Genomic DNA, 19891 nt, shown 5'->3' with positions numbered 1-19891 from the left:
TTTTCTTTCTGACCACCACTGGTACAATTTAATGAACGATACAATATAAAACAGATTTCTTTTCAAAGTTTCCAAGTTCTTTACAGCCCATTTTATTGCAATTAAACAAAACTATTTTGTTGTACGTACACTTTTGTTCAATAAAATCCTCATTCTAGATGCTAACATGATCTAAAAAAAACATTTACTATATACCGGACTGACTATTTAGAAATTGGGCCCTGGGATTGCCTGGAAACTAGTCCAGGTGAAACAACAATTTCTGACAAAGTCAGGTGGGATAGGCTCCAATTCCCCCATAACCCGACTGTGGATAAAATCGATGGAAAATTGATTTGATGGCTATTATGAATAGGTGTAAAAAAAAAAAAGTATTGGCCTAATAATGTTGAGAACACAACCTCAAGCTAAACAACGCAATGACTGTTTCATCAGACTTGTGTGGGAATGGAAGACAAATCACTGAGCAATTAATCTGAAGGAGTTTCTGCAGGAGGACTGAGGGAATACAACATGAGGAATTAATTTGTTTTCAACTGAAACGAAGGTAAACATTGAACATTGTCGGCCCTAAGTATGTCTTTCTTGCAGGTGTAAGATATTGGTTAACCATTGAAAAATATTTATTGGCCTCCAAATTTATGATCTTGAATCTTCAAGGGCGTCTGTAAAAACACACAGTACACAATCACTAACTATGTTTTCATACTGCCTGAGAGCAATAATCATCCTCTAATAGATACAAGGATTCCCTAATAATAAGGTTGCGCAAGGCATTTCAGAGGATGTTAAAACTTAATATCCGTGGGGTGGCGCAAGAAAATATAATGTTATTAATATACAGCCCACAGCATTGTGTATGTCCACTCAGAAGAAGACATGCACCAACATTTTAAGCACATCCTTTGTGAAGGAACTCATTAGCTGAAGCAGGGAGAATTCTGGTCATTTGAGGTGAATCTTTTGCTCTCCTGGCATGTGCACAGGCAGCAATCTATCGTGGTCAGCATTTTGTTCTTCATATCCTTTTTTTTTTTCTTGCACAAATTTGTGAGGCAGGTTAGTTCTTACAACTGTTGCAATGGGTAATCCAAGTTGTCAACTGTTGGTTTGTTTGAGTTTAATATCTTATGCCAGGGATGGGCAACTGGTGGCATGCGCCGTGCGACCACACTCTGAGTGGCCCCTTCACTAATTCCAATTTTTTATTTATTTATTTTTTTAATAACAAAGTCCAACGTTGAGTGACGCGCCCCCAAAACATAATGTAACATCGTGCAGTGTTTACGGAAGTAAAAATGGTCCCACATGTGTTGGCTCATTTTATCATCTCATGAGTAGCAAGGCTGGAGAAGGTAGAAATGTTTTTGTAATATGAGGCAACGCTCCTCAATCTCCTCATTTAATGGAGACTGGATTGAATTTCTATTCTCACTGCTTGCTTTATGTTTCAAATTAGATTAAATTAAAGTGAAATAGAATGACAACGCTGTTACTCAAAACAACTTTGCAGATTCATAGATAACTATCAGGAGTTTCACCTCCCAAGCACAGAAGCACTTTTGATGACGTATCAGTTGGATACATACTGCAGACAAATTGCATGCATATCTAATTTATAGCCACATATGAATGAGGTCCAGGTCCGATTTGAAAAAAATCTGAATTGTACTGTTCAAAAACTGGGCAAAAATATGATTAGAGCTGCTTGGTGAACATAGCTTTATACTGAGTAGTCCAAATATTTTTTGGTGTATTTGGAAATACATGCAGAACCAGCATTGTACCTCAACTGATTTTTGTGAAAAAACTATACAAAATGAGTTTCTGTGGTTAACTCATTCACTATCAGCCGAGCGAAAAAAATGGATCTTTGACGTATTTATCCGTCAATGGCAGTGAGTGAGTTAATGTTGGTTTCTTTTTCTGGTTAGAATTAGAATTAGAAATCCCTTTATTGTCATTGTACTCAAGACTGCAACGAGATTAGAGAGCTCCCCTCTCCAGTGCAATACAATGAAAATAAAATATATTAAGAACACACTTTGCACATATGCATGTATTTTGTCCACATTTAAAATATTTTTTTATGTGTCTGCTTAGGAAGTGTGTGGTCAATTGTGGCCCCCTCAGTAGCACTCCTGAAAAATTGTCCCCACCAATATTTAAGTTGCCCATCCCTTTCTTAAGTAATGCTCTGCAGTAGTGTATCCAAAATAAAGTCATAGTCGCTTGTACTAAACCAAGTATTTTGAGTACCTATAGGTTAATTGTACTGGTAGTATTTTGTGATGCATGCAGATCACAATCGGACTTCATTAATTCACTAAAAAAGGGACATATGCAGTTTTCATCGGACAGCGACAATCCAGGAATGATTTCACTCTTCTGTCCCTTCTTTAAGGACATTGCTTAGGATAATGTCAAGGATATCATGTTTATCTTGCATCAACAAACCCAAGAGAGCAGGCTCAGCTGAGGATTTCTGAGTATACACAACAAACCCATTGTTCTGGTTGGATCTGATTGTTTTCCTCTCCTGGTCAGATGCTAGCTTTGAGGGATTTCATGAAGCCAGAGTAGGCCAAGTCGATAAATGAAGTTCATATGTGGTTGGATCCAGTTTCTATTACTTGATAAACTTGATAAACATTTGCTGAAAATATTTTAGTTTGCCTTATGAAACTGTGTTGTGACATCAGAAGCATTACCATTCTCATATTTAGTCATTATTTCCTTGTTGTTTTAACAGTTATGTAATTAGGCTATTTTGCAGCAAAAAACAAAGATACCAAAAAATACCCGATGCATGGCATGAACGATGTTTGCGCTGTGCGAGCGGAAGCACAACAGAACGTTCTGCGTGGGTACTGTGACTGTTTGGAAAGCATTATCCATATTTGTTCGAAATTTATGTTTGTAACCAATATTCCAGGAAATGTTATTCTTGCTCTCAGGCTGTGGACAACTACAAAGTAATACAACTAATACAGAATAATGCTTAATATAGGAATGTTAATAAAGGAGTTGGGAGTGTTTTTTGGGGGGTGCTGGAACGGATTCTTTGCGCATCCATTCGTTTCAATGGGGAAGGATTTTGTGTGAGACCAAACAAGGAGTATCAGTCAATTTTTTTTTTCCCAAAATTTGTAGCAGAGAATTTAATTGGACAAATGTCTTTTGTCACAGACAAAACTGATACTCAATATGTGTAAAAAAAGGCTCGACATTTCATGTCTGTTGCCCAGACCTCAGTAAATCTCATGCTGAAATCAGCATCTGTGACCTTTTACCTGTCTGCATATCCTTCGTTTTGTTGTTGTGACTGGTGCCCCTCTTCCTGACCACTAGCATGAAGGAAGGAGGTGTAATCTAGGTGGAGTGCTTAACTTGGTACTTCCTGTTTCTTGCACTGCTGACTTGATGACTTTTGTACGTGTTTTTTTTTTTTAAAGGCTGTTTGTAATTTGGGATTCATGCTGAATTTGTACGTGTTCTTTTACTGGCCTCTTTGCTAATTTCATTGATTTGATTTTATCCAAGCTATGATCCCCAGATAAGGCATCGTCTCTAATAGTTCACAGCTCTTTTCTCATTTTCTCTGGTCACTTTGCAATCAAAGCAGCAAAATGGCACACAATCTGTTGATAGTGCTCCGACTAACCAGCTCACACATTCATGATCATTTGCTAAATTAGGTAAGAAAACAATCCTCTTGCCATGTTCTCATTGTTTTATTGACATATTTTTGGAATAGTCATTGTCACTCTGCACAACAACCTGTAAATTGTATCTATCATTTCATTCATATGACTGACTTTTTCCAGATGTATGGGCGCTACACCCAGGAGCTGGGGGTGTACGCCAAAGAAGAGGCAGCTCGACTGAGGGAGAGTGGGCAGAGGCGTTCGATCAGTGAGCGAAGCCGAACCTTCGACCTGCTGGAATATGATAAAGGACGCTGTGCCAAGTGTCGCAGTAAGTGTTAGGACTCATGTTCAGTACGTAAAACAGGGGTCTCCAAGTCCAGATCCTCGTGAGCCCCTATCCAGCCTGTTTTTTTATGTTACCCTGTTCCAACACACCTGATTCAAATAATCAGCTCGTCAGCAAGCTATGCACGAGCCAGATAACCAGGTTAGGTTCATTTAGAGAAAAACTCATTTGAAACAGATGTCGATTATGTCAATGTGGTGACTGCAGTAGGCATGTACTCAATCTTTTTGGTATACTAACAACAAATAATAGGACCCACATCTTACTGGTTCTAATATCGAACGATGAACATGCCAACACAGATGCAGTTGAGGGACATTCCGTCCAGCCAATGCAAACACAGTTGTGCTTAAGCAGAGATATTTACGTGCTAACATTGCTAGTGCTAACTTGGCCATTATGCGTGCTTATTGACAAGCTTGAGACAACGCACTTAACTGCCGTTTCTGTTCGAGTGAAAGCTTCCCAATGCTGTAGTTTGTTGGTGCGAGCATTTTTTTTTTTTATATGCACTATTTATTAGCTATCTCTTTTCCTTCTTTGTACATCTGTTAACATTAGTGAGCAGAAATGTTTGTGTTGCTTCTTAATGTGTTCTTTTTGTCCAATTATCATCAGACATAGCAGCGTTACACATGAGTACATTTATCTAAGATCACAAAAACAAAAGAAAATGTTGATTCCTGTTCACTTTGTGTCCTTTACTGCTCAATGCATAAAATTTCAGGACACACCACTGCAAACGGAGAATAATAATAGTGGCCTGAGGGTTCCATGTGACAAATTCGGTTCTTCCTTTTCTTATCCTGGTTCTATAAACATTACACACGGTCATCAAACCTGGTGCAGCACCTTTTTACTATGGAAATGGAGCACCCCCAACTGTTTAAAGACACTCGGTGCACAATTTGACTCGCGAATGTCCCCATTATGTATATTTGTGCGTCCAAATAGGTCTCATCTCATGCAGAACTTTTGCTGTTTCATGCTAGTGTGTGAGTCATCTATGGAGCTGCACGCGAAAACACCATCAATTAATAAATTGCAGGGATTGCCCCCAGAAGCAGCTTTCCTCGTGTTTAATAGATGCAATGAATTGTCCAACCTCCAGACACATCCTACACTGCATGATACAAACAGGAATCTTCGGTATTAAACCGTAGAAATCTTACATGATGCATTAACATTGCATCCGGAAAGTATACACTGCACTTTACTTTTTCCTGATTTTGTTGTGTTACAGCCTTATTCCAAAGTACAGTAAACATTTTTCCTCGTCCAAATTCCATGCACAAAACTCTATACGCACTTAAGTGTACACAAACGGTTAATCCAATCAAGCCTGGACTCTGACTAGGGCACTTTAGCATATTCACAAAGTTCTACAGTAGCCTCTACTTTGATAGTATCTTGGCTCTGTCCTTTGGGTCATTGGCCTGCTCAAAGATTAACCGTGGCCTCAGTCTGAAATTAGAAGCCCTCTGGAGCAGGTTATCATCCTAGAAGACTCTGTACATTGCTGGATTCAACCATTCCTCATTCCTGACTAGTCTTCCAGTTCCCGTCACTGAAACAAATACACAGTATGATGCTGCCCTCACCATGCTTCATTGTAGGGACGGTAATGACCAGCTGATGAGCAATAGAATTCCTTTGACTTCATGCTTAGTTTGTGTTTCTCCTCTAATTGGATGTGGACCTTTTAGCTGTGTTTGTGAGGTACTGCAAAGTATGCAACACACAGAGATTATTTATTTTTTATTTTTTTTTTAAAAAATGCCAAGTAATGACTATTTCCAGTGAGCCAATCCACACGTTTGTGGTACTTGTTCTGCTTCTTCTATTGTTCATGTCGTGACCAAGTAGGTCGGCTATGTTGTTTTGGGCTCAGACTCTCAGCGTTCACAGCATGGTATTACACGTGACCCGGCATTCTGTCTTCCTCTGAAAGCGTGGCGTGTGACGTCACTCCCAAAGGCAAGAGAAAGATTTTCTCCTTGATATTCTCTTTGGAAAGGACAACATAATTCGGCATTCTACATAAATTATGAGGCAATAACAAAATAGTAAGGTACAGCCAAATCGGAAACTACGGTAACTTTAATGAGGTTACTGATTTGGAAAAATGAACGCGTTACAGAAAGAAGGTAATCAGATTAAAATCCATCCGTTATCTGTACCAGTTCTCCTCACGAGGCAAGGTACACCCTGAACTGGTTGCCAGCCAATCGCAGGGCACACAGAGACAAAAAAACATTCGTGCTCACACTCATACCTAGGGGCAATTTAGAGTGTCCAGTCACCCTACCAAACATGTTTTTGGAATGTGTGAGGAAACTGGAGTATCTGGAGAAGACCTATACAGGAACAGAGAGAAAATGTGAACTTCACGCAGGAAGGCTGGTACCTCTGAATTGTGAGGCCATCATGCTTACCAGTCGGCCACCAGTTTAAAATAATGCATTAATTAGTGTGTTAGTGACAACACAGGCTGTGTCAAAGTTGTTTTTCTTTGCTGCTTTTAAATGATTTATTGGGAGATTTTTATAAAGGTTCGTAAGCTGCCATTTTAAAAGTTGGCATATTGCACCAGCAGTTTGTTTTATTTTCTCCTTACGTCACAGGGGTTGGAGGGAGTTAAAACAGGAAGTTGAGTGATATGGAGGACCAATGTATAAAATGTATGCTTTTTGAAGTCCAGCAAAGAGTTTTGTGTATTTAGATTTCAGAGTTCATGTTGTCTGCTGCATTCATGTTGCTCTTCAATGAAGATGAGTGCTTCTGGTGCAGCATCTATGCTTTTGTTCATCAAGTCGTCTGCAAATAGTTAATTGTGATTCCTTCACACCTGCTCTTTTGGGATTAGTGCTGTTGTCATTAAACAATGGCCACCACTAGTTTCTTTCTATCCAAATTGTTGCATTGATTGATTTTACGTGCCTGAGCAACACAATACACCTTGTAAGGAATATCTTATCCATTTGCTATGACTAGTTCAATGGTTTTGCTTACCTGAAATTGGGAGGAATGGAAACAAAAGATGCTATTTCAGTCGCGTATCAATTGCTGCTATCAATCCCTCCATATAAATGTTAAAAATGTTGAAGTCTCGCCTTTTGATAACAAAATGTATTTTTTCAGTCGACAAACAAAACAATTTGTCCCAATATTTTTTGAGGCGTGCACATTTTCTTCCTTTTCAATATTATTTTATTAATGTCCCCCTTCAGTTAGTCACACTTGATGCCAAATATGCATTTCACTGTCTGACTCATTTGATCTCATGCAGTGAGCAATTCATTTTTCACACAGGGCCAGATATGTTTCTATTAAAAAATAGGGTTAGTCTTAGTTACATATTCAATTGTTTTGATGATCTGAAACACCAGAAATTAGGAAGGGGCAAATGTTTTTTTTTTTTAACCCTTCACTGTTTATGATGCACATAATTACACGATAATATTGTCGACATATTGCATGTAGTCTCCAGTTACAAAGTTGTCCACTCCCAGCCCAGGTTGTAGAAAAAAAAAATATATAAATACCCATATTAGCCAGCAGGGCGCAGCATTGCACTACAGTGCCTCATTCATTTAATGGAACTTGGTTGAACTGTTCAAAATATTACCGTCAAATTAAAAATTTCCAATGATCATTTTAGTTTCACATTGTTTCATATAATGGAAGACATATATTGAGACACCTCTCTCTTAATGGAAGTCGTTTAAGACCTTAGTTCTCGGTTTTTAGTTTTTTTATTTCCAGGTCTTTTATGATTTTTCCCATCTGGTTCATTGTATTCAATGCATGCTGGAAATACAAAAGACGATTTATTTCGGTGCCATTGAATTGAAGAAGTAAAGTGCAAAGAGTGCAAAATATCTTCCATGAAACGTAAGAAAACTTTAGTCTACTTACCTATATTCTGGTTCATTTTGCCTCCGTTAGTGGCTGAATTCCTGCACCTAGTATGCAGAGCTTCTTCAAGCATGTCAAAGGTTTATTTCTTTTCTTCGTCAACATGTGATACCAGAGCAAATCTACAGCCACACTGTTGAACTCTTCCATTTATCTTTTCGTCTGTCTGTCTTCAATCAATTAATTTAGCTTCATGAAATGCATATTTTATGTGTATAATGAGTTAAATAATTTGGGAACATTAGTACATAATCCATCTTTTGTAATAATGCTGATTTTCCATTAGTGTTGTTCTGGGAAAAGTGGTGTTGCCTCTGTGTGTGGGGGTGTGTTTGTGTGTGTGTGTGTTTTTTTTTTGTTTTTTTTAAATGTGCATGTCCGCCTCACAGTTCAGAGGTGCGGGGGTTCAGCCTTCCTGAGTGGAGTGAGCATGTTCTCCCCATACCTGCGCGGGTTTTCTCTGGGTACTCCGGTTTTCTCCCACATTCCAAAGACATACATGGTACGTTGATTGAACACTCTAAATTGTCCCCAGGTATGGTTGTGAGTGTGAATGGTTGTTCGTCTTTGTGTGCCCTGCGATTGGCTGGGAAACAGTCCAGGGTGTACCCTGCTTACTGCCCGAAGATAGCTGGGATGGGTTCCAGCACGCCCGCTACCCTCACGAGGAGAAGCGGACAAGATGATGGATGGATGGAAGGATGGATGTGGCAGTCCCACATGGTTGGCTGGGACTGCATGTGGGAACTTGTGACATCGGCAGTGGAAGTGAATGACAGGAGACACAATATGATAAACTTTCAACGTATGTTTTTCTCTCTCCAGCTCTTCTGGTTTCATTTTCTCCCCTTGCTATGTCATTTAATTGCTTCTCAGGACACAAGTATTTATCCACAAGCAGTGTTTCGCATCATGCGTGATGTCATCAGGAGCTCAGCCTGGCGCCCGATGTTGCCATGGAGACATGCAGGCGCCTAGCGACCAACAGTTGCTCCTTCTTCTTTTCTTCTTACATCGTCATTTCCTGTTTTTCTTTTTCTCTCCTCCTTTCCAAAAGCCACATCCCTGCTCATGCCCTCTCATACTTAATCCCCCCTCTCCCCCTCACCTACTTTATGCCACTCATACCATTCGTTAGAACATGAAAGACCAATTAAATTTTTAGATAAGATAGGTTGAGTGTATGGTTCAAGGGAGAGTGCGCACACGCGCACACACACACACACACACACGCACACCCACGCGGTAAATGTGCATTGTCTTAGTGTGATTTTGGTCCGAATGATTGTGCTAGTGTGGGCAGTGACAACTCGTGTGTGTGAAAGCACCTGCACAGTGTGCAGAAATACAGCACCATCTTGGTAATGAATTGTGACATGTTGTCAGAGACATTTAGCAAGGATTAGCAAAAGAACATTGGAAATTCACCTTTTTTTGTGAATAATTGCTGCATTTAATTTGTCCTGGCACAATAGTGCCTTAATCGCCCCTTTGCCTATTTGATGCAGTCTTGATAACTTCTAACCATGTCAGTGCTGCATCTCATGGGAGCAAAAATGGGTCCACTGCTTAATGTGTATATTAGCACCATATATTATGTTGTACATTTGTCATGTTTTTCTATGAGGTTGTTTAGTTACAAGCTGCAGACCTCCTTTTATATTTCTCTCAGCGTATAACAATGGGTAGCAAGGTAAAACATGCTACCAAAAAGCTCACTATTATGTCAAGAACTGAACCTTGATTTACATTTCATTAGACGGAAATGCAACACAGAATTATTTACATAGATTAAAACAGACAGTAGAAATTGCAAAAAATCCAGCCCAACATACAGACAAACGTGCAGTATATATTAAGTGTAGAGACTGCCTGTGGGAGCCAACCACATCAAGAGGTGCCACATCCGGCAACCACAGAAGATGCCGTCACAGGCACATCCACGACCCGGGCAGGGAGGACTCTTCAGAATATGCAGAGTAGTAAGTGTAGTAATAAGAAACTTATTGCATGTCATTGTAAAATTTGTTTGACCAAAACACAGACCAGAAACATTCAAGTTTGTCAATCCCAAAATCTCTGTTCACTCATTGTGGGTGCACTCGGAAATACTGCCATTCGGAAACTCAGAGCGTTATTCAGAGTGCCCCAAAAAAGGAGTACCGGAGCCCAGTGGAAACAGTTGAATCAAGAGCTGCTGATTATAGGCTGCGTTCGGAAAATAACGTGAGCCGGCGTGTGCTCCGACTCCCGCAGCACACAATGCGGCTGAAATGCCCACTATCTGTGTTTAAGTTTTTCTTTTTATTGTGAAATGGCTGACCTGAACCAGAATCCGCATCACATTGTAGCCAAAGGTTGAACCCTGGTGGGTTAATGTGCCTTTTAGATCAGTAAAACCTTATTGTGGAAGTTCTCATGACTACTCTTGTTTTTTTGTTCATCTTCTGGTTCGGCTTTTTCTTTCTCATCTGCTAAATTAAATATGAAAACTAATCTCAGCCTGAAGTACAAGGATTTTTTGCGCCACTATTTATTCTTCATTTTGAAAAGTAAAATTGTAACAACTGTATGGAAAACTTTTTTTTACGCCTCGTTTTAATATTCACAATAAATTAAAGTTAAAATATAAATATAAATTAAAAATTTAAAGTCCAGGAGACTTAAAAAAATACACTATATGGTCGTTTAATATATAATAATATTATTGCGATATTTAACGATATTTAAGATTACATTTTTGTTATGCAATGATATGGTTTTTTTTCATGCAGCAAAATAAGTAAGCTCATTGTATTTTTAGCTAATTAATTGTAACCCTAGATAATGTTCAACTATTGAATGGCGATGCACAACGTTTACATCGGACGAGTCAAATTCAGATCATACAATTCCAAAACGTATTGCATGTCTTTGGGATATGTATATTATATGAGCCGTCATCACGCTATCAATATATACATAATTTTATACATCTTGTGCGGCCCTAAAAGCTATAATTATTTTGACAGATGACGGAAACATGGACAGCTTTGCGGCGAATTCAAACCCGTTTCAAATATTCCACTCTGGGAAAACTAAACCCATTTTACCAAATAGCTTCCTGTTACTCGATATTTTCTCCTACGTCATGCAGAGGTTTAGACTTTTAAAATGACAGTAACCAAACTAAGACTACTGTATTTGAGGCGGCTATCAACATGTGTCATTTTTTCCCCCCAACTTTGGTCTGATAAGTATCAGACTGATAGGTATTGTGCATCGCTAAAATAATGGCAATGGTCAACAGCAAATTTTAATCAGAGATGGCATTTTTGAGTCCCTATATATATATATATATATATATATATATATATATATATATATATATATATATATATATATATAGTATGGGTGTGTGTGTCCTTGTTAATCTGGGACTGTTGTGTTTCACTCTAGTAGTTCTGGCATTATTCTATGAACGTTATACTCAAGGCTGTGTGTCGGCATTGAGAGAGTCCTTGATCCATAGTGTTGGGTTACATTGATTTTGTAATGCAACACTGTCAGGTTTAGCCAAGATGCACCCATAACAGTACTTGTAAAGATTTAGGTGATGGTGATGTCATTTACTCTTGTCACAGGTTGCCAAGGGAGTCCTAGTTGTAATTCTGTTTTACAGTTTGTGGTGAAGTGTGGGTCAGTTGCTGGAGAAATAAGATGGCTGGTGTTTGGGTGGTCATTTCTTAATATTCTTTGAATAAAAATGAATGACTAAAGTATAGGGGTGTCCCAATCCGATATTTGTATCTGATCGGATTCTGATATCGGTCCAAAAGAAACACTGCCTGTTAGCAGGGAGGATCCCAAACCCAATGCTAGAGCTTCGCCCAGTAAATACTTCACTAATTATATAAAATATAAATTGACCACAGTATTGTTATTTATACCGCATATTACCAAAATCATCTGCTGAATTTGTCACCGGGAATTAAAAAAAAAAAAAATTGCGGAACCTCTGAAAAGATCTTACCAGTGGGGCCTTAGTAGTTTGAACACACCCCTCAGTCCCTGCGGGATTCATCGTCTCCGATGTCCACGCAATGTTGCAGAGGTATGTCAACCAGCACAGCCCATATCATCCCGAGCTTTTTGGAACTCCGGTCAGATCTCATTTTCGTTTCCAGTTCTCCTTCTACTTTCAACCCTATTGACCTTGGCCCCCTGGCATCTTATTAATGTCAACAGGCTCGAACTTGGATTTTAAATTGGACAGTGATTATAAATTAGATCGCCAAATCAGTGCTGTTATTTAATCCAGCTTCGTTCATTTTAGGCAGCTAGCTAAAGTGAAACCCTTTGTTTTCCAGCAGCTCTTAGAAACAGTAATCCAGGCCTTTGTCACATCTCGTAAAGATTACTGTAATGCATTTTACTTTGGAGTCAGCCAGTCCCCCCCTCAAGCGCCTCCCACTGATGCAAAATGCTTCAGCTCGTCTTTTAACTGGAGCTCGGAAGACGGATCGCCTAACTCCAAGCTTAGCCTCTCTTCACTGGCTCCCAGTGCAATTTAGTGTTCGCTTTCTCAACGTTTGTCTTCAAAGCTTTAAATGGCCTCACCCAAGTGTACCTCTCCGAGCTCTTTCGTCCCTACGCACCTGCCCGCGCCTCAGATCTGCAGACCAGATGCTGCTGGAGGTGCCGAGGACTAGGCGGAGCCTCAGGGGTGATCGTTCCTTATCTGTTGCTGGTGGAATGACCTCTCAATAAATGTTTGGCAACCCCCCTCTCTGTCCACTTTTAAAATGCGTTTGCAGGCACATTTTTATTCTTTGACTTTCAGCTGAACACGAGACTGTCGCTGTTCTGCTGTTCTTCTGGTATCTATTGTTTGTCTTTTAATTTGTGTATTTCCCTCTAATTCATATTACACCGTATGGAAAGCGCTTTGTTACAGCTCCAGCTGTTGTGAAATGCGCTATATAGATAAAGTTGTATTGCTATCGTACCAACGTGACCCTGTCACATAGGAGCTTTAACTTATTTTGGTGATCTCGACCCCAGAAATAGGTGAGCCTGCCTCAGAGTCTCTGGACTCTGCTACCTCACGGATAGGCGTTTCTGCAGAATTGAGGTCTCCCCACCGCTTCACAACGTCCCGGATTGCGGTCAAGCACCCCATCATCACTATACGTACACCGTGTTGATGGAAAACAGCTTTCCCCCTCCTGCGAGGGCAGTTGATGGAACAGAATTTCCAAGAAAGTCACAAGGTGGTGGCCACTTATCACCAAGTTACTTTGAGCGCTTTGTATTATTTGAATATTCAATGCAATACTGGGTAACAAAACATACCAGTCAGCCTCTTGTTACAATAATTTTGGTCACGTAAAAATGGGTATTTCTGACAAAATATCTAGTATTAAATGTCATGAGAATATTTTAATATATTGTGAAACCACGTTCCAATCTGAAGCCAAAACACTGTTCCGAGCGTTCGAAAGTCCTTGTTGCAGTTTAATAATCTATTCTGTTATACCCTGTCTTCTAGAAGATGTTGATGATGAAGTAGAGTTGTTACACATTCCCATTACCATACTGATATTGTCCCTGTGGTACAAATTTGAAAAACAAGTGGTTTTACAAGTTATTGATGCTTCATCCAGGTTTGTTTCCTTCCAATCCAGACAGAGGAAGGAAAAGATATGGAGCCTGTTTTTTTTATTACTAGATTTACAAAGTGAAGACCATGCTGAGATCATAATGATGACACACTCTCGCCTCTCATGAAATACTGGGGCAGTGGCTACAGTAAAAGCTGGTTTATATGAACAGAAAGTGCAGATTAAGGAAAATCTGTCCATGAAAACACGGTACAACGCAGGCACATAACATGTTTCATCTTTATTGCAACTCCAACCATATCGGGGTCAGACAAAGGCAACATTTTTTTATGAACACTGTTATTGGTTTTTGTTTTTTTGGAGGATTTCAATCCATAATTTTATAGATGACTCTGCTCGCCGAATACCAAATACATAGGTGGTAACAGTGTGAAGCCATTTTAGGCTGCATTCTCCTTTTTTTTTTTTAAATGGATGTTTTGTATTAATATCAATTATTTATTTTATTTTTTTTCCTATTTTTTTCCATTACTGAGGTGAAGCGCTAAAGCACCAATGATTCAATAACTGTCAGTCAGCCTTTAGAAATCAATTCATCCATCCATTATGTGTCGGTAAAATATAAATATCCTTCAAAATAAAGCTGGTATGATTCAAGACCCCATGGTCTGGACCAACCTTTTTTGACAGCTCTACATTTAAAGAAGCTAATTTCCTGAGATAGACCAGTTCAGTGTCCACATCAAAAACCCACACACCTTTTCCAGTCTGCAGTAACGAACTACACGACACATTTTGTTGTTGAAAAACATCCACTTGGCACAACACCACTCTCTGTGCTCCTCTCTTAAATGTGTGCGTACGTATACACTCTCACACACGCGTCCCCAAATGCGTGCTATGATGGGCCATAACAGACCCTCTCACCCGATCAAAACAGAAACCTAATCCAGATACATGTCAGGTAAATCCCTGAGTTTGAAAAAAGGAAATAATTTCCTACCTTAGTGTCGACCTGACACAGGGAGTCAGGGATGCACTTTTGTCACATGTAAGCTGTCAAACCCATCAAGGCCTTCTCTGCTGGCCTAACATAGTCATTAATCATATTTATAATAAAAATAAAAGAATAATAAAAGTTTAGTGTGTAGTAGGTAACATGCAAAAACTGACCGCTAACACCTTCCTGAGATGCAGGTCATGCGCCACATACTGTTTTCTTTCTTTTTTTTTTTTTCCTTCTTCATAATCTTGTGGACATGAGACTGATGGAGTGCATAGGTTGTAGTGTACACTAACATTGTTGGATTTTTACATATTTTTGTAATCCGCATCTAGAAAATATGAGCCTAAATTCTGCTAATTACAGTGGCCTTTTACAACTCAAAATTTGGAATATAAGGAATAACGAATGATACAGGCATCATTCAATTTGTTTTCTTACATATGTGCTGGAAAAGGGAACAAATGAAATCTGGAATGTCAGCGTACAAAATGTGCTTTAATTGCAATCACATGAGCTGCCATCTTACAAAATCAATAATTAAACCCAATGCAATAAATGATAAATGAAATATTAGACCACAGTCAACAAGCATAACCTGTTGCAATGGTTATTCAATTTAACTTCAAAATGTTCACTTAATATTGTTATTAAAGAAATATCCCCATCCTGAATAGTAGCCTATGGAAGTCATTATTTTCTTGAATAATTGCTGAAGCCTAAGTACGATTAACATTTGCACCTGACATTGCAGCGCCGCATTTCTACATTTCCTCTGATTGATCAAGGTCAGTTTGATCTGCTCCTTAGCTTAAGAGATCTGTGTCCCTGCTCTGTGTTTCCTTCCTCACAAAACCTGTATAGTCATCTTTTTAACTCGGAAGGCGATTCATACATTGAAGAACTTAGAGAGGTCTTGGGGCTCTGCCTCCTCTAAATAGATAATGAAGGTCTCCAACTTTCCTGACTCATTAGCCATTTCTGATGGATTTTCCGTACAGTCCTGACTCACTACCTTGAGGGACTGGCTGGATTCCACCTGGGGCCGGAGATCAGACCAGCAATAATGTCCACAATAATGTCACAATGTCTTTGGATTTTGGCTCTTACTGCAGTCTCTTGTGGCCTCCAGGTTTGTGCCCTCACACCTTCGAACAAGGCTTATGTCGCAACTTGGGTGAAATTACCCCCTTTCAGTACTGGCTGCCATATCCATCTTGTTTATCGCTGACAAAGCACTCCTGCATTAAATGGGCTCCAGATACTTTAGTGAGCACAACAGAGACATTTCTTCATGACTCATTTAGCAGACACTTACCAGCTACTCCAGGTAAAGGGTTACAAATATAAATGGAAGAAATCCAAAGTCCTCAAATCAGAGTTCTGCAATCCTGATCTCTCTGATCTATATCAGATTGATCTTATCTGAACGTTTTTTTGCAATAGTACGACAAGGACAACAAATGAAGGGATGCAGAAATACCGATCATTAACACTCACTAACTAATTCTTCATTTTTAATGTCCATTTCATTGTCTTTTTAAACATAGAATGGATGATAAAGTATGGCAAAATATTTTTTGTGATGGCTTGCTATGTGATTTGTTCACAACCACACATACTGTACGTGCTTATGGTAACTATGATCTATGGTTTATCTGTCCTCCAGGGTCAGGGTATCCATATGTTCTGGAAGCGCCAGCTCAGGACTTTATCTCTGGTAAACAAGGAAACAAAGAATTGCCCCTTTAACTACCAACTCCTTATTAAACCTGCATTGCTGCCCCCTCATTATTAATCTTTAATACTGTATGTTAGCATGAGAAGAAATATTCCATTCCCGCTTGTTTTGGGACAAACTGACAGCCACCCTCTTGGAAAAAAAAGAAATGACATATTGTGTGAAGTATAAATAAAAACAGAATATGATGAGTAATTTTCAATTTAATTGAAATGCTCTCCAAATCGACAAATATTTATGTTCTTTCTTTTTTCATTTCTTTATTTTTTTTTTTTCGTTTTTATTTTGCAAATATGCTCTCCTTTGAGACCTTCAAGTCATGACCAAAAAGCCGGGACAGGGGCAATAAAAGACTGGGGAAAGTTGAGGAATGATTACAAAAAATATATATATAAAAAATCAACCATAGGACAAGGTTCATCCTTTTGTGAACAACTGTGTGGAAAAAAAAAAACAAAAAAAAAAAGCCGTTGCTGCTAATCAACAAAATTCCAAATATGGTCCCCAATAATCAGCCCGGCCGATAATCGGTGTATGTGTTGCATTTGTAAGACATAGCTGCTTTGTCAGACCAATGCTGGCAAAGTGTGACTCGAAGGGGAGGTTACTTGTTCTTAGGGAAAATTTTTTTATGTCAGTAATATGAAATATATTTTTGGCACTATTCTTGATCATTTCTTGATAGACCACAAACGTAAAAAAGTGTTATAATAATATGTTTTGAATTGCATAAACTCGTTCGCCTGGAGTCAACGTATATATTTTTATTAACATTCTCCTTCTTTGTCCTTTTTTAACCAACTTTCTCATCCTGGACTTATTGCAGCTTGCCCCGAGCTCTAATGGAAGATAATAAATAATTCTCAATGTTTTTCTTTCATTTTGTGTGCATGTGGACATTTGAGCGAAAACAAAATGATAGGATAGATGAATGGTCCTGATTATGCCTAAATTGCAGACATCCATGATGTTTAAAATGCATCTCATCGCTGTAGAATAGGAACAGACAATTGGACCACTGCATCACTCGGAAATAAAAATGTGTATTTATATCCCCGAGATGAATATAATGTACACACTTCCATTAACTTCAGCATATCCATCACCTGAGAAAAGAAATGTTATATTTCAATCAATACGTATCTCGACATAAAATAAGACGTCGACTACATTAGCAATTTAGCAGACCGGAACACATAAACGGCAGACGTCATCATGATGAAGAGCGTAATGTCAAACTTGCATTAATTATTTAATTTAAGTTTTATCTATTTTGCACCCCAGACTAAAAAGCTTTGAGATCTACACAATAATTGGTTTAAAAATTATCCATTTTAATCAATTTAGTTTTACTAAACGACAAAGATTTTATTGACATATAATCTGACATTTATGTGTAAAGAACATGTACATTTAGTTCGAAATGTAATACATTTTGGTGTTTAAAAAATGCATTTTCAGATACACAATTACACATTAATACATAATTATACTTGACGGCAAGTAGTTTTTAAAAACTTGAGAAAAACTGTCCCCCTCACAAAACCTCTAGCGTCCTTGCTTTATTACAATAATAGCTTTTATTGTTTTCAGGGTATTATGTCATTTTCTGTCATGTTTGTAAATGTCAGTGCATTGTGAAGAAAATCACAAATTAAATCGAAATCGCAATATCTGTCAGAAAAATCGCAATACATTTTTTTCCCCCAAAATTGTTCAGCCCTAGTATGTTTTGTATATATTTGTGCAGAACCCTTTGCCAAAAGTGAAAAACCGCTACTTAGAGGTTGACGTTTTTATTATTGTTTATTTAAATTTTTATTATTATTATTTATTTTTTTTACGGGGATTTACGCCTCTGTTAGACCATTGCGTTTATGACTAAGTATTTCCAATGTTACGATTTTAGGACCACAAGGCAAACATCGCAGCCAACTTCTAGTAGCTGCCGCATCTGATCAAAAAGATTGGATAGTGGCGTGTATTGAATTATTTACAGCTGTTGAACTGTCGACCAGGTAGCATTCACTATTAGACAAAGTAATAAAACAACCACAATTACAAGAGTCACTAGAGATGTTCAACCTTTTTATTTGTGTTCTCTTCTCCACTCAGAGCAACCCCCGCGTAGTGGAGTAATTGTAATCCCTCCTTGAAAAAAAAAATGCTCTATTTTTTTCCTGTCTCGATTACTCGTTTATTTGCATATACACTGTCAGGAATAAGGCCGACTTCAAAATATGTTACTTGGTATAGGGACTCGATACCAAGTACGCTTTTATTTTAAATAACACTGGCAGCGTGACTTGGCATAACGCCTGCCCTGACTCACTTTCTGACTGTTTGGGCTGTTTTTTATCGCCGCCACAAACCGTTGCTACCGAAGACACCAGCACAGCGTTGTCCAGAAATTATGTTCAGTTGCTAACTAACTACACTATATTGCACGGCACCTGTTGCCAGCGTTTAGTTGCTAGCAGCACTAGCCGGGCTGTCAGCGCTTAAATCCGTGGACCTAAATGACTCTGCACACTTTGTTGCCGACAGCCTGACACGGTTGAGTGTCTTAATTGGTTGAAAAGCAAAATACAAGTGTGTCTGTGTATGCCTGTATAAATTTCAGTACCAGCTTGTATGGACAACACAAAGTGAGGTTCTTTACAACAGAGGTGCTTTAAAATTTGATTAGGAATAATGGGCAAATGAAAATGTATTCCAATGGAACCTCTGCAGAGGACTGCAGTGCGGAAGCGCTGACACTGCAACAGCAGAAATGAGTAGTTGGGGTTTGGTGTGTGGCCGGGCTACAGAGAGTGCGAGAGTAAAAGAGAGATGGAGCAAAAAAATGGCTGCATGAATTGAAGCATAGGGAGGGGGAAATGAAAAGAGCGAGGGTGAGCGAGTGAGAGCAATAAAAACGAGAAGGGGCCGTAGAAGGTAGAGGTTTGAGGGATGAAATGGATACATGAAGAAAGAGAAGATGTACTAAAGATCGAGGTCCCTTGGCTTTTGCTCCACTGGACTTCAATACAGGAAATGAACAATAAAAATTATGTTATATATTCACGCAGCCAGCCGGGATCTGCTAAACAGGCTGATCGCTTCAAGTTTCTCTCTCATGTTATGTGTACTTGTCCATTGCATTATCATTTTCTTCCACTTTTTACTGCACTCATAAGACTGGTGCTGTAACTTGACAACTAAACAGATTTGATTGAGTGCAAAGAGAGGTGTTTTGCCAGCTCTTCTGAGACCAACATCGATGCCATTACACAACATTTGCATAAACATCACCTTTTTTCATCGCATTAGCATGAAAAAAACATCAACACGAAGGAAAAGGCTGATCGGGCGGCTGAAGAGATTGAAAAAGCAAAGAGGCGATAGTTTTGTGTTTATATAAAGCGTACCAAAGGCAGCATTTATAGATATGCGGTCGACTTATGAATACTAGAACTGTTATTTTGTTCATTATTATTATTAAAAAGCCAGTTTGTCATCAGTGCTTTTTTGTCTTCACTATTTATCTGCAGCTGCACACTAACACTGTTACAGACAGAAGCTATACACTGGGACTGATCATATCTGCTTTGTTCATAGCCACGTTTGGAGGAGTAATGGCTCAATTCG

The 19891-nt window shown here is 38.8% G+C and overlaps 1 protein-coding gene across 7 annotated transcripts in view; it reads left to right on the top strand.

Annotated features, from left to right (window-relative positions):
* The window catches only part of LOC148333838 (chloride channel protein 2-like), a 103851-nt gene that overhangs the window by 21741 nt on the left and 62219 nt on the right, over positions 1 to 19891 (top strand). For 4 of the 7 annotated variants that reach the window (XM_088300294.1, XM_088300298.1, XM_088300295.1 and 1 more), the window contains exons 2-3: positions 3828 to 3978; positions 16190 to 16240. In XM_088300294.1, coding sequence (XP_088156420.1) covers positions 3828 to 3978; positions 16190 to 16240 — 202 coding nt within the window. The remainder of the gene's footprint in view (positions 1 to 3827; positions 3979 to 16189; positions 16241 to 19891) is intronic. The other 3 variants (XM_088300301.1, XM_088300297.1, XM_088300300.1) reach the window with 1 other exon arrangement.

Source organism: Idiotropiscis lumnitzeri, chromosome 7, assembly GCF_059441095.1.
Source record: "Idiotropiscis lumnitzeri isolate Australia: NSW breed Sydney's pygmy pipehorse chromosome 7, RoL_Ilum_1.0, whole genome shotgun sequence".
NCBI classification, from domain to species: Eukaryota; Metazoa; Chordata; class Actinopteri; order Syngnathiformes; family Syngnathidae; genus Idiotropiscis; species Idiotropiscis lumnitzeri.
Note: the sequence above shows the minus strand (reverse complement) of the source record. Positions and strands in the feature narration are given on the sequence as shown.